Source organism: Harpia harpyja, chromosome 13, assembly GCF_026419915.1.
Source record: "Harpia harpyja isolate bHarHar1 chromosome 13, bHarHar1 primary haplotype, whole genome shotgun sequence".
Lineage (NCBI taxonomy): Eukaryota > Metazoa > Chordata > Aves > Accipitriformes > Accipitridae > Harpia > Harpia harpyja.
Window position 1 is genome coordinate 10,506,612 of NC_068952.1, and position 14,695 is coordinate 10,521,306.

Here is a 14,695-nt window from a genome sequence, read left to right on the forward strand (position 1 = left end):
AGTTACCACTAGACCATCAAGACCTGCTGGTGTTCAGCCACCTGATGCAGAAGTGTTGGGACCACATTCAGTTAAGGTAGGAATAATTCTCATTGCCTCACAACTTTCACGTGTTTTCCTTGTAGCAACTGTGTATTTAAGAGAGACGTCTACTGGCTGAGCCAACAGATTTCATTGCTGCAGGGGTAGCTGAATAATTAGAGTCTGTCCTTTGGCTCAAAAGCATTAGATTCCTTTCCATTTTTTCCTTTACACCAGCCTCTGGCATTGTACTCCAGTTCTTTTTCTTCCTTATACACACCTGAATATTTTCAATATTAAACTTGAATGCTTACTTTTAACTCCCTAATCAGATCATAAAATGACCTACTACCTTCTCCAAAATTTCAAGATTTCATTAAAATGCTAAGAAGTAAAAAGATTTTTTTATGTAATTAAATCTTGTATGTAATTATCAGATTTTTTTAAAATAGCTAATGAAGAAAAAAATAGCATTGTGGTTTTCCTGATTTATGAAAGAAGAGTCTTACAGGACTACCTAGGAAGTTTTCAATTATTCACATCGTTCTGTTGGGAATGAACTCTAGAGGACAGGATAACTACCATTGTTTTGGCTTGCATACAAACTTCATTCAAGGGAAATTAGTGTAACCAAACAAGAGGGATTTTTGTAGCTTAGAAGCCTCTTTTGTGTAAATACACACATGCTTCCATGGATTCAGTCTTGTACTAATGCCAAAAGCATTGGTACAGTAGCTTGCTCACCAGAGCACAAAACAAAGGACATTTGCATAAGACTGAAGTTCATCTGTTAGATTTATTATTTTTGGTATACATTGTATTTTCAAAAGGTAAACAGAGTGGTGTTACCAATGCAGTCTAAATAGTTTGGGGCTATGAATTTAAGTGTTAAACCAATGCTGATTTTTTTTTGCTTTTTTCACACATGATTTTAAGCTACAAAAAAAAGCTATTCACCATTAGCTATTTACCAAAAAAAATCTGAGCTTTTAAAATTATGTTTTAATGTCTAAGGAATTGCATGTTACCTCCACATTAATGGCAAATGAGTTCAGTATGAGTACAGTAGTTACTGTAAGAATTAATAATGATCGACCACTAGTAATTGTGATGAATTGCCAGATTGCGTATTGAAGATTTGGGTGATCTACTTCCAGGACTCTGCCCTCAGTGCTTCTGTAGATATATCTTAATATCCACCACAATTTATAGTAAAGCATTTTTCATGGATTTACCAGAAGCAGCAATGCTGAGTAAACAGTAGCCCTAGTTCAATGGCATGTTCACACACATGTCCACATTTTATTGCATGAGCTTTTACACATTGACTTCGACTCTGAGAACAAAGAATAAGTCACTGCAACCTTTAATGCTTCAGTTAATATGATAAAGGCTTAATAATTTTATATCTTACCCATATTTTTTCTTTCTCCGAGTGCAGTCAACACCCAATCCTAATTTTAAAAGCCTGTGAGTTATCAGAGGTCTTGTCATTCTTTACTGGATGTCTTTTCTTGAGATCAGAGGTGTGTGCTCAGTTGTAATTTTATTGTCTTTTGCTCAGCTCCAAGATTAAGTAATCTACCAATATGGAAAGTCAGTTTGATCATTTATTTCTTCTGAAACCTGAAATCAGGCAGTGCGGTCTTCACTCTGTAATAATTTAATTTCAATGTAACAATGCTTTTTAAATTTGTTTTCCTTTCTTGCCAAAGAATTCAAATGCTTTTTTTCCCCCTTCTTCTTTCCCAGTCTATCATTAACATTCAAAGCTCTTTAAAGCCCTTTAATGTCTACATTGTATGACCTTCTGTATGAGTGGTGGTCATATTTCGTGTCACTGCTGCTCTTGTAGTCTCAGGTTTGTTTTTTCCACCTGGACACCATATCTGTTTGGTCTGTTAAGACTAATTTCTGTCAAAGATGCTGAAGTCTGCATGTTTTTATTTCCATGACTCAGTTTTACTGTTCATTTTTCTTGATTTTAAATATTTAGGTTAAAATGTTCAAAATAATTAAAGGTGGCAGCATTTAATTGAGAAAAGTGATTTAGGTATATGCCTTTCCGAATATACTCTCTTCTAAGTATCTGTCCTTCAGAAAAAATTCTCTCTCTCAGTGTACAGAGTATTGGTATTCTTTGCTGATACAGACATAAATTCTTCTAATTTATCCAGTATTTTATTTTACTTAGTGTTGTTTAATTTGATAGTCATCATAATTGGGGGAGAGCTGGACATACTTGATACAGTTCCTGCGCAGAGGGTATTCCATGGGTGACACATTACTTCGCTTCTGATTTCTAAGATTCTATAACTTCTTAAAAATTTTAATATTTCTCTTACTTGTCCATGACAGCAAGAGATTTTTTTTTTTAGCTTTTATTCTTTTTTATTATTATTTATTATCTCTCAAAAAAATTGAAATAAAGTTATAGGTGCAGAAGAGCTCATTGCACTTCTTCACTGAAGAGATTATGGATAAGGCTTGCTCCCCCCAGTGGTTTTCTCACCTTCTGCTTGTTTGCAGATGGGAGCACCAGAGGAAGTGAATGGATTTTCATCTTAATTGTTGGTCTTCTTACAGGTCTGTCAAATGGATTAGCTCGCTAGTGGTGGTGGTGTTTCCTTCTCTTCAATTTTATGGCAAGTTCACATCAGAGTAGTAAGACTCTGAGACCAGCCAGAGGGCTGTGCCGTGGTGCTGAGGCTGTCTTGTGGCCCTTGTGAATGTTCTGTACTAGGAAGGTACAAGAAGAACAAGGTAGCACCTGTTTTAAAACCATTTGGGGTTTTTGCCCTGCTCTTTGAAATTAGGGTGTAGATCTGAATAGCTGCTCTGCAAACCCCTTGTGTCCCTTCACCCCAGAAATATGCTAGTTGTGCAGGCAGAACGACTGTGAAGTATTGTGCAAGGATTGTCACTTAGTGGTTGAAAAGTTTTCCTGTGTGGAAATAGGATGGATCTGGTTTGGGGTTGCTTTACATTGGTGCCTTTAAACTCTGACAACAGTCCCAGAAAGGCATACTTTCCCTCCTGAGCACATCAAGCCCACCACACCTGCAGTGCATATATGACCTACATAGTGTTCAAATCAAATTTGTGGAATCTGCTTGTGCTGTACAATGCTCTCATCTTACTCAGTGTCTGTGATGGTAACTCTTAAGCAGAGAATGGAAAACAAGCCGTCTCTTTGGGAGGGAGATTTTAATTACCTCTTGCCCTAGAGAGAGCTGTCCTCCCAGGTTAGAGCAGAAAGTATTGGAAGGGCACTGTGGTGAAGATTAGCAAGAGGCTCCTTTACCAAGCCACGGTTGCAAATCAATAGAGGCTTTCAGCTGTCAGTGCAACCAATCCCTAAACCATGAATGCAAATATTTACTTCTACTGAAAACAGAGAGAATTTACAAAAAAAGAGAAACATATTTCCATTCCTTTATTTAGTCGTAGAATCAATATAAATGATTTGAGGATGTGGAGAATTCAAAGTGCTCCAGGATAGTACTCACTTGAGTATACAGCTTATTTTCATAGACCAAAGCTTTCATTCTGCAAGGAGGAAAATACCAGCACAGCAGGTCACTCTTGGCATAAACACTTCTGATGTGTATGCGCTCCTTTAACATTTAATTTTAATCAGAACGGACCGATATCTCTCCATAACATTTAGCTTGCTTTCTTTTGTGCAACAGAAAGTGTAAAGCTGTCGATAATTTTTGAAGTACCCATTTCTGTGACACCTGCATGATATTTTTTAATATTTGCTGAATTGATAATGTTCATGGTAGTGGAGTATACTGCGCAATAAACTGCTTTTGTGGCTGATTAAATGCCAAAGTGAAGTGGAGGTATTCAGCAACTGCAAAAGCCGTTTATTTAGTGTATGCCAATGCCATGAACATTATTCCTGTTACACAAGATTTGCTATACCCTAATGTACAGAAGTATAAAAGAAATTGTTTCCCTTTCTTGTGAGGGTTGCAATTGCTGTGCTGCTTCAATCTCACACTTCACACTGATATGACATTCGGGAATGTAGCTAGGTTGAGTGGCTTGAGAAAGAGGCTGGTTTACACAGTGAATAATTATTTAAAAGAGTTCTTTGTGTAGGAAAAGCATTACGTGGCTGGGTATGCTGAACTAAACTAACTGCAGTATGCCAATTCTCCAACTTTGGCCATTTAACTTTCGATAGGAAGACTTGCCTTTCGCTGCTGGGGTTCTCCCTTGAGGGCTTTGGCCTGGGAAAGACAGCTGTAGACTTGATTATTGGTTTAACTGGAGATTTGCTGACACACGTTTGCCTGTATTGTTCTCCCTCGCTGACCAGTGCCACCAGCTGGACCACTGATAGATAAGAAGTTGCAGCTACTTCCTGTCATTCTTCGTGCAGCTTTTTTCTCAGATAGAGGTTGGCAGGAGCTGTACGTAACCCTGATGTTTCTCTCAAGGAGAAAGGAATTTTTTTTTTCTTTTTGGTGCTTAGATAGGTTATAAGAGAATGGTTTCATGCTGGTTGGAGGAAATAAGTACCTCATTGACATATAGTTCTTGTGCCATCCTATTCCTTCATGATAACATCTGTTACAGACACTTCCTGCAATTTGATTACATACAAAATGAGAAAAATAAAAAATTATGATGATTTCATTGACTTCTCTCTTAATATATGTTAGATATGTTGCCTGCTAGAAATGAAGGGCTATGGTGATTCTGTAGCACCAAACCGTTATTCTTCTTTCTAATTTCTTTTTTTGCATATTGATTTAATATCATGTCATTGATTTTCTATGGATTATTTCTTTTTCGTATTTCCTCATGACTTCTCTGACTGAGGAAGGGTTGTAGGCTTTTTAATTCCATTGTCATTCATGTTTGTTGTTACCCTCAGAGCTGGCAATCACTTAATTTACAGTTCATCTGCCATTCTTTTCTTTGTATAGAAGAAGCTGCAGCAGAGAAAACTGGTATTCCACCCTACAGATTGAACAATGTCATCAGTTTGCTGTCCACAGGATCTTCGCAAGTTGCGGTCTGCACTCTTTCTTTGCAGATGATTATCATTTATTGCTACAGAGTGATAAACTTTTCTAGTAGCGATTTCTTAAATTTGACTACTAAATTGCATATGCAAGTGAGCAAACACAAAGAAACAAGGCTCTATTTTTATAGTTGTCTTCTGTTCTTCATTAGCCCAGAAGCTGGACAGTGGACTGCTGAATGCCTGTTGTTCTGTAAGTAGGCTGGGGCTAAAATACACAGGAGAAAGATTTCAGCTATATGGAATGGATACTTCTGACACATTTAAAGCAATATACCCTGTAGTTACAGTTTGGGTATCATTCATGAAAAGGAAGGTGTTTTCTTTATCTGTTTTCCACTTCCTATGGAATTACAGTTATAGGCACATGTTCTGGAGTTGTTTTTTGTCTCACACATTAATGTCTGCTGTCCTGTGAAGTTGCTTCTGATTACAGAACGTTGGGTGCAATGGTAATAACTCTATGGCCACTGAAGTCAGTGACTAACAGAGAGGTGATACTTCAGTGTTTTCTCTCTGCAGATCACCATGTGGTAGAGAATGAGGCTGTGAAGACCCTTCCTCTCTTCCAGGTTAAACCCCTCTGTTGCTATTTCATTCTCAAAATGCTGCAGACTGCAGTTGCCTAAGAACATAATTTTGAGACAACCCCGATACTTAGGCCTTGTATGCTAAAGGAAGATGCAGTGAGCCCACATAGCAGCTTCATGCTGGGGAGAAAAAAGATTTTTGGACTTTATTCACCACAGTTTTATGTAGGTATGCCTGGTGAATTGGGAAAATTGTTTAGGAGTGATCAATCCTTCTGTGAAGATCGCTTTGTAATGCTGCTAAGGTCAGTGAGACCTTGGTTTATTTGCCACATAAGTGCTGCTTGAGCGACTTAGGATACTCCAACACACACAGGAACAACCTTAACTTGCACACTAGAGGCTTTCCACATTTTAGGACTGTGATTTCTTGCACAGCTTGCTCATTTGGTACAGATCATACAGTGAGGTGAACTAATCAGGGTTTCATCAGCATTGTCCCTCTGCCTTTGATACAGCTTAAACACTTTCCTGTAGTAGGTGTTTAGGATCATAAATATATGTTCTTTCTGTTTTTCCACTACTCAAGCTAAGTGCTTCTAGAAGTTTTTGTAGTAGCAATCTGTTACTGCAAACTTGATCGTGCCGTTCTTCTGTGGTAGTGCTTGCTGAAGTTGGATGTAATTCATGTGCAAAGTGTATGAGAATAATTATAGTGACCTCTGTCAGGATTTGCTTTTCTGGTGTGATACTGGCTCTTGATTGAATCCCACTATAATTTTTGTTAAGACAGACAAGAACTCATGAGGAAATTCATGTCCCAACTACTTTTTGGGGGGCTGAGGGGTTGGCAGAGGACTATAGTCCAGTGGCTGGAATGCAGAATTAGGGTAGCAGGTCTTTGTTTTCAGTTTTGTTTCTTTCTGATATGTGACTTAGTCTGGGATTTAGTCTTTTCATCTGTAAAACTGCAATAATAATACTTGCAATTTGAGACTTACAACGTGCTTTGAGACCAACAGTGAAAAGCTCTCAGTAGTGTATTTATTACATTCTGTTTGTAGATGTTACAAGCAGTAGCTAGGAGAAATGAGAATAAAATGAAGCCAAATACACTGATTTAAAAGCAAACTGTTGAAGCCAGGCCTGAACTAGTAAAATAGTTACCCATATGCCAATGCTTCTCTTCACATAGCTCAGAATTAAATTGCAGGGTTCCAACTGCTGTCAAAAAAAAAAAAAAAAAAAAATTTCCAAGGTTATAACTGTTTAATGGGGGGAAAATGGCTAATTTCTGTCTCTTTAAATTTTGTGGTGGAGAAAATAAGGTGCTTTGATCTTTAAATGACAGCTTCCAGAGTCATTACATTGAATCAGTTAATCTCTCCCAGTAGTTACCTTATTCTCTCTTCCTCATGGGCATCCTCTTTCATGGTCTCAGTGCTGAGCTTCAAATCAATGAACAAACTGTTACTGCTTCCAACACAGCCTGTCTAGTGAGCTTTCCTGCTTTCATGCATTGCCAAGCTCTTACCTCAAACCTTGGCACATCAAAGTGGAGAAGAGGTCCAGTAGTGCCACATGTGTGTTAACCAGGCTGGGTCCATCATCTTCATTTACACTGTACAGGTCAGGCAGTCCCTTGCCTCTTGACAAGAGAGGTTTGCCAGAGACTGCATGTCCTGTCATTCCCAGGTGACATACATAATTCAAAGCAGGTCAAGTGACACAGCAGTGACTGCAAGTATCCTTGGTCATCCCTTTATCTAGTTTAAAAAAACACTAACCAAAGCGACAACTGATCTACATATCTTCATATGAGATATCCATGCCCAGACAAGAATAAGTTGCATTCTGTGTCATGCTGCTTACTGAATATTCTTTTTGTTCAGCCTGGTTTTCGTTCCTCTTAGGAAAAAAAAAAAATTGAGAAATTTCCCAGTGTAAGCCCCACGAGCATCTATGTTATGTACGCTATGAGGTATTTTATCTGCTAGTGCACAGCAAATGCTGTGAAGTAACACCTGGGAGTTTTTTCAGGTTTTACCAGCTAGTGCACATGTTGTATAAAACTCAGGAGCTGAGGTTCTGGAGCAGTGTCTGTTCTCCTGCCCATGTAATTAGTCTGTTCCTTTAAATGAAGGGGCTACAGTATACAGTGAATCTTGTGCAAGTTCTATTAGAGTAATTTTGTGGTTTTAGACATAAAAGTTAGGCATCTAAAATGTAATGTAATTAAAAAATAGCTCCTCCTCTTTTCCAGGAAATAAAAGATTTGGTACAAGGTGAACATTTTTAGACAATTTTCTCTTCTGAGAGGGTAGTACTAGGAATTTTCCAAAGCATTTGACATATAGTTCTTTTAATACAAGCCACCTTGCATTAAGCAACAAGTAAGAGGGTTTTTTTCACTGATAACGACAGATTTGCTTTATTAATATTCCTAAAAAAGACCTCAAATATATTATCTTTAGTTGCACTTCACTGAGGCAGAATTTCAGGATAGGTGCTACACCTCAAAAAAGAATAACATAATCGTGGTTGCAGAAATGGGTGTTTTGCTGTAGTGTGTAAGACCTTAAAGTCTTCTGTGCTTCTTCCAGCAAATTCAAAGATATGTCCCTGAAAATAAAAGTGAATCATGCATATTCCCCTCTTTCTGTGACATATACAATGCATCCAGTGCGTGCAGTATGGTAGCAACAAAAAGCACTGGGACTGGAAATTTCACCTGAAGTTTACTGGCCTGAACGCTTTCTACCTTGTCGTGGTTTAACCCCAGCCGGAAACTAAGCACCATGCAGCCGCTCGCTCACCTCCCTCACAGTGGGAAGGGGGAGAGAATCGGAAGGTAAAAGTGAGAAAACTCGTGGGCTGAGATAGACACCCTCGCTGGTGGGGTAGGGTGAGAAGTGGAAAAGGCCTTGACTCTGTGTAAGCACTGCTCAGCCATAATTAAAAAATCTCGGCATTATCAACACTGTTTTCAGCACAAATTGAAAACGTAGCCCCATACCAGCTACTGTGAAGAAAATTAACTCTATCCCAGCCAAAACCAGCACATACTTGCACTTGAAAACATTTTCTGTTGTCTGTGCTAATCATCATCACTCTTCTTTGCTTCCTAACTTATGGCTAGATCACATGAACTACTTCAAAATGAGAGTTTTGCTCAATGTCTGTGAGAGTGGTGCAGAACTGATTCCTTCCTTCTGTGAAATTTTACATTGCTTTATCAATAGCATTTTCTTTATTTGTTTGATTGTGATTTGGGGCCAGAAGTAACAGAAATCTGAATACAGTATTTGATAATTAGCCGGAGCTAAGCCTTTCCTATAAGGGCACCAATAATCTTGTTTGTGCTGTCTTTACTCAAGATCACCCTGTTTCTAATTCTCTGTTTAATATTATTCCAGATTCTGTTATCAAAATCCTTCAGCTTTCTCCAGTACTTTGCTGCCAGGTTTCTTACAAGTCTGACAGCCTAAGAGGTCCTTCTGTACCTAAGATATAACATTTCCTAATCCCCAAGGGTCCTTTAAAAATCATTTTATAAATCAAGCTTCTCTGTTTCCATGGCCATGTATAATTGTGCATACACCTTTTTAAAGATACTGACTTTGGAGGTTGGAGGGAATTAAGGAAAAAGTTCAACTTAAACTAAAGTATCTTGGTATTACTATTTTAACACTTCGATATTATCTTTGTTCATTTTATTCTGCACATACCTTCATCTAGGTTTTCTCCACTTCTGTGTTCTTTGCAATGTTGCATTCAATCCTTAATTATCCCATGCCTGGGAGGAAAGGAGACAGTGGTTGTTATAGATGAGCTGGTCAATGGCAAAGAAAACAGTCCCAGGGACGAGCAAAGCAAAGCTGGTGTACTTCCTACACCGGGACTTCTAGGGGAGGAAGGATTGATAGATGTTCTTATGCTACCTTTACGAAACTTTGAGATTCTTAATACAGTTACATGTCCTTGTTGTGTCAGTCTGAAGCCCCCTCTGTTGTGATACCATGGCAAAAAGCCTTAAGAAAGAGCTGAGAAACATCCTTGCGCTTTGTGGTACAATGATTTGAGTGTGATTCCTCACTGGAGCTGATAAGAATAAATATATAGAATAATATACTTTAAAAAAGAAAAACTTAAAAAAGAAACTCACCTAATCTCAGTTTGGTAAGAGTAAAACCACAGTAAGCGTAGTAGTATGTATAAATATATAATATGAATTCTGTATGTAATTTCCAATTTTTTTGTAAGAAAGTTTTCACAGCATAATTTTATAGTTCTAAAAATGGAAAATTGTGCTTGTTCTTTGTCTGATACTTACCAGTGTAATTTATTACTGAAAAATAAAAGTGATGAAAAAGTGGTGAAAACCTGCATATTTCATCACATAAAGAGTGCGGACAAATCTTGTTTCTCAAAGCAGCTAATGCACTTACATATTTCTGAAAATTGTGCAAACACAAAATAAGATTTCTTTTTACTCTGCCACTAACAGATGAGCACATCAGGTAATACAGCCTAAGAAAATAAATGACAGTTAGTGATACTTATGATAGTTAGTCTACTTTTACTAATGCATCTGAACATCTCACAGAATTTTGACTGAAGTGGAGCATTCACATTTTACTGGTGAAGCTAAATAGTAGGTAGCTAGCTAAATAGTAGAATTTTTCAATGGCTACAACTGTTACTGCAACCCTCACTAAAATTAAAGGAGGTTAGATTTCTAACTGATGTACCATTAAAAATAAAATTTCAGTTAAAGGTCATACACAAAGTCTGTTTTGATGAAGAAGGAAAAGCACATCTTCCGATCCCACTCGTGTCCATTTGTAGCATGTTGTGTCTGTATTTCTGCATTCTGACTATACAAAATCTGTTATTTTAAATTTTTTTTTAATCCTCCTTCAGGTCTCATGGAAACCTCCTCTAATACAGAATGGCGAAATCCTTAACTATGAGATTCGCATGCCTGATCCACGAATTGTCATTACTGGGAACACTTCATCAATGTTAAGTCATTTGGTGACTAATCTTATACCCTATACAAACTACTCGGTCACTGTAATAGCTTGTTCTGGAGGTGATGGCTTTCTAGGAGGCTGCACAGAGAGTTTGCCTACAAGCGTGACTACACCTTCAACAGTTCCTCAGAGTGTTAGTCCGTTGTCTGTGATTCCAATCAGCGAGTCCTTTATTGCCATTTCTTGGCAACCACCACTAAGGCCGAATGGTCCTCATCTGAGGTAAGCTCTTAGTTACAACTGAGATAGCAGTTTTCTTCTCCTTACCTAAATCTGACTCTGAAAATTCGGAGTGATGCAAACTTTATGAGGTGATCTCTTAATTTCTGACTTTTTGAAGTTCCTCTTTAGAGTTCAGGAGCCAATGAATGGGCTCATGGAAAGTGGGTATGTCTAGAAGCAGATAGCAGGGTGAGCTTTGAATCATTTTGAACTTAGAAAGAGTCAGGATTATTAGGAGCAAGTGTGGTGTCTCTGCTGTGGCATTTCCTTTGCAGAACACATTCAGGAACACTCTGGGTCTTTCAGATCAGTGCTGTCTGAAAAGCTGGAAGGAGCAAGCACAGGATACTTGCAAAGACATAACTGGTTTGAGCTGCAGCATCAGCCACTTTTTGGTGGCGAGTTCAGACAACAAGTTCCACCAACAAAATGACAAGAAAATTATGACATCCCTGTGAACATAAGTATTTAACACATCCAATATTCTCAGTATTCTGTGTGGTTTATTCTGCATAAAGAGAAAGTGACCATTTGGAAGTGTGATGACATGAAATAATCTTCAAAACTTAACTGATTAATAAATTGCAAACGAGGGAGTGCATGAGAAAAAATGGAAGTTAAAATGCTACAAGTTTGGGGGCAGAGCCAAAAATGGGAAATGCAAGGAAATGCTGGGTGTAGCAGGCTGGATTTCACCACAGGAACAAGAGAAAGGCATCTCCTCTCAGATTTGTCTGGAATACTGGGATGGAGATCTTGACTTGAACCTGTTGATTGCTGAGAAAAGCGTCTGTGTATTTGACATTTAAAAAAATACGGATTTGACTGCACAAAGATTTATAAAGATGAATGTATCTTTATATATACACAATAAAAATGTCAAACGAATCTTTCGTTCTAGTGCTTTAACGTATTGTGAAACATTGTGCATGGAATTCTATCTCTGTACTCCATATGTTCTGGTTAGTAGCTCTCTTCTAGGTGCACTGATGGGTTCAATAATTATCATGTAATGCCATTTCAGTTGCGTATGTTATTACAGCACAGTAGCTTGACTCTTTCTTCAGGCTTAATTAGGGCACACTACAAGTGAATGAAATGATGATTGCTTTACAGTAAAATTTGAAATTTTTGAAAAGCGGTCCCTGTTATTCTGGGGTTAACAACATGACCATTTTACCATAGATTATTGAAGTAATTCAGCACGACCTACATCTGCAGACTTCATTTCCTTCATGGTGTGCCATGCTGCCCTCAACAAGAACAACCACTGAAGCAGCTGCTCTGTACAGCATGATGGAGCAAGAAGTCTGCAGCAAGCAGAGTAGCAGCAGCAGCTGCCAGTGGGGGTGATTTACACATGCTCACCATTCATTGTTCAAAAAGATTTTGATGTTTTTCATGACTTGTCTATGAAATATATTGGACAGAATATGCCAGGACTGTTCCTAATAAAACTGTAATGGGTACTGTTGACACTGATGAACCACTCATGTGAGAGTTTTTCTTGGGGTATAAAGTCATCTGAATATTTTGATAGAGTTGGAGTTTAATTAGTTTTTACTATTTAATTTCTGAGGTTATACTCCCGACTTCTGCAGTAATTTGGTTTGGCATCACTAAGGTCAGTGGCACAATGCTTGTTTGTGCCTGTTGAGGATTATTCCCCAAACTCAAGGGCGAAAGTTGTTGGAAGTTACGCACGAACATCCTAGCTGCTGTGGAGCGTAGGAAGTCTCAGCTCTCTTGTAAGAGAGCTTCTCAGTTGATTTCTGGTTTTGAAGCAATGGCAAATCACTCTATGCAGTACCTATTAAATACCCTTTTCATTCAGGGTCTCAAATCTGGAATGGTATTGTCCAACATTTCCTCATCAGAATGGAGATGATCTCAGCATAAAAAAGATAAGTGTCAAATTACACATGAAGCCAGTGGTCAGAAAGATCGTTGCAATGGGGTGGTGACCCACACCAAGGCATTCTGCAGAATGCTTAAACACAGAAGGAAACATTTTCACAAATAAGTGCTTCAAGTGAGAGTCTTTAAGATCTGCCTGAGTATCCACATACTTTTTGGCTGGAATTTAACAGTAGAACCCTGCCAAAATGGGGGGCAGGGAAAGGATGGTGCACAGCAGCTCAGCACTTTAGAGAATCAAGTTGTGTATTCAAGTGCAAATATATGCATATGACCCTAATTTGCTGGGCATCAGTGGAAATACTGTTGTAACTATAGTTTGATTAAAACTGCACCTCACCTTTGAAAGCGATTCCGGAGTGGTTCTATAACTGGTAGGAAGAGTACAAACATCTGGTGCCTCACAAAGAAAACACCACTATTAAACTGAAACAAAAATCATATTAAAAAAGTCCTGTGAAATGTAATAAAGAAGAATAATCCAAAAGATTTTGAACAAAGATATAGAATTTTGTTTCCTTTAGAGTATAGTTTTCTATGTAATCCCTAGAATGGTTAGGAAATGCAAAATATAATATTACCCCTTTAGTTTGTGTAGACACTGAGTGATTTAATCATTGTTAAATTCCATAAAGGTTTTGTATAAAAGATGATGAAGACTGAGTGATGCAGAATCAGTGGAAGACATGTTTTCTGAATCAGGCAGTCTCATGGCTGACCTGCTGAAAGATGGGCTTTAGCTGACCTGCTGTTTGGAACAGAGACAGCAATACAGCTTCAGTTACCAATTAAAACCAGGATGAAATAGTTTGGTCTTTCAAGCTCACATCATGAATGTCTACCCAAATACAAAGGTGCCTCACTGAGGTCTACAGATGGAACAGTTAACTCATTCTACACCTGTTTGTCACCTGTAATTTACACTGTGGTTATTTGCAAACACACTTTAAACACAAATGCACACTTAAGTTGCTACTACCAGGAAAATAGTAATAGCAATGCTGTATGTTTCAACACATTTGCAAGAAAGAGAAATTGTCATTTCATATTCCAAAGCAGTCTGTGCGTATCAGATGGCATCAGTCATGTCTGCATAAGATACTGTTACTGTGCTATTTGGACTTGATCTTCATACCATTTCCACAAAGTTTAAAATCTATAAATCATTAAATAAACTCATTCTTTCAAATGGAAGTGCTTAATTTTCCATTTTCAAAGTAGTTTTTTAAAGTAATTGAATGTTTTAAATCATGAAACATTAAAAAGAATATTTATCTCAGAAAGTTTACAGCTGTAAAAACAAAATAATGTGTGGCTTTAAAAAAAACAACTGGGGGGTTTTTTTGTGTAATAACATTAGTTGAGATAATCCTGGTGTTCTGCTTGTCTTTTGTGTTAGATATGAGCTCCTGAGACGTAAAATCCAGCAACCACTTGCATCAAATCCCCCTGAAGATTTAAATCTGTGGCACAATATTTACTCAGGAACTCAGTGGTTTTATGAAGATAAGGGTCTTAGCAGGTGAGATTACAAAAACTATAAAAACAAATGCTGGCATTTTGTATAGTGTATGTTTAATAGTTCAAAGTATTTCTTGTGTCTTTATGTAGTGAACATATTAATTATGTAATGAAATATTTTTTGTCATCATCTTTGGTATTAATCATTCTAATATGCAGGGATTTATTATTAGTCTGTCATTCTTGACTCATACATTGTTCTGCCCTGAAAAACAAATGAAAATAAAGATTTTGTGAAATTTTAGCATTGATATGCTCATGCAATCAAACCATTTAGATTTATGTGTACGTGTGCTCTAGATTTGTGTGCTGGCAAAGTCAGAGCACAGGCAGAATGAATGTTTGAGAAGTCCTAGCTGGGAAACATTTGAAACTTGGTTTCAGCATTGTTTTTCTTACCTGCTTTT

At 37.7% G+C, this 14,695-nt stretch overlaps 1 protein-coding gene across 5 annotated transcripts in view; it reads left to right on the forward strand.

Annotated features, from left to right (window-relative positions):
• The window catches only part of USH2A (usherin), a 408,741-nt gene that overhangs the window by 267,143 nt on the left and 126,903 nt on the right, over nucleotides 1–14,695 (forward strand). For all 5 annotated transcript variants that reach the window (XM_052805222.1, XM_052805224.1, XM_052805225.1 and 2 more), the window contains exons 41-43: nucleotides 1–76; nucleotides 10,516–10,850; nucleotides 14,167–14,289. The exon at nucleotides 1–76 is cut by the window's left edge and continues 553 nt beyond it. In XM_052805222.1, coding sequence (XP_052661182.1) covers nucleotides 1–76; nucleotides 10,516–10,850; nucleotides 14,167–14,289 — 534 coding nt within the window. The remainder of the gene's footprint in view (nucleotides 77–10,515; nucleotides 10,851–14,166; nucleotides 14,290–14,695) is intronic.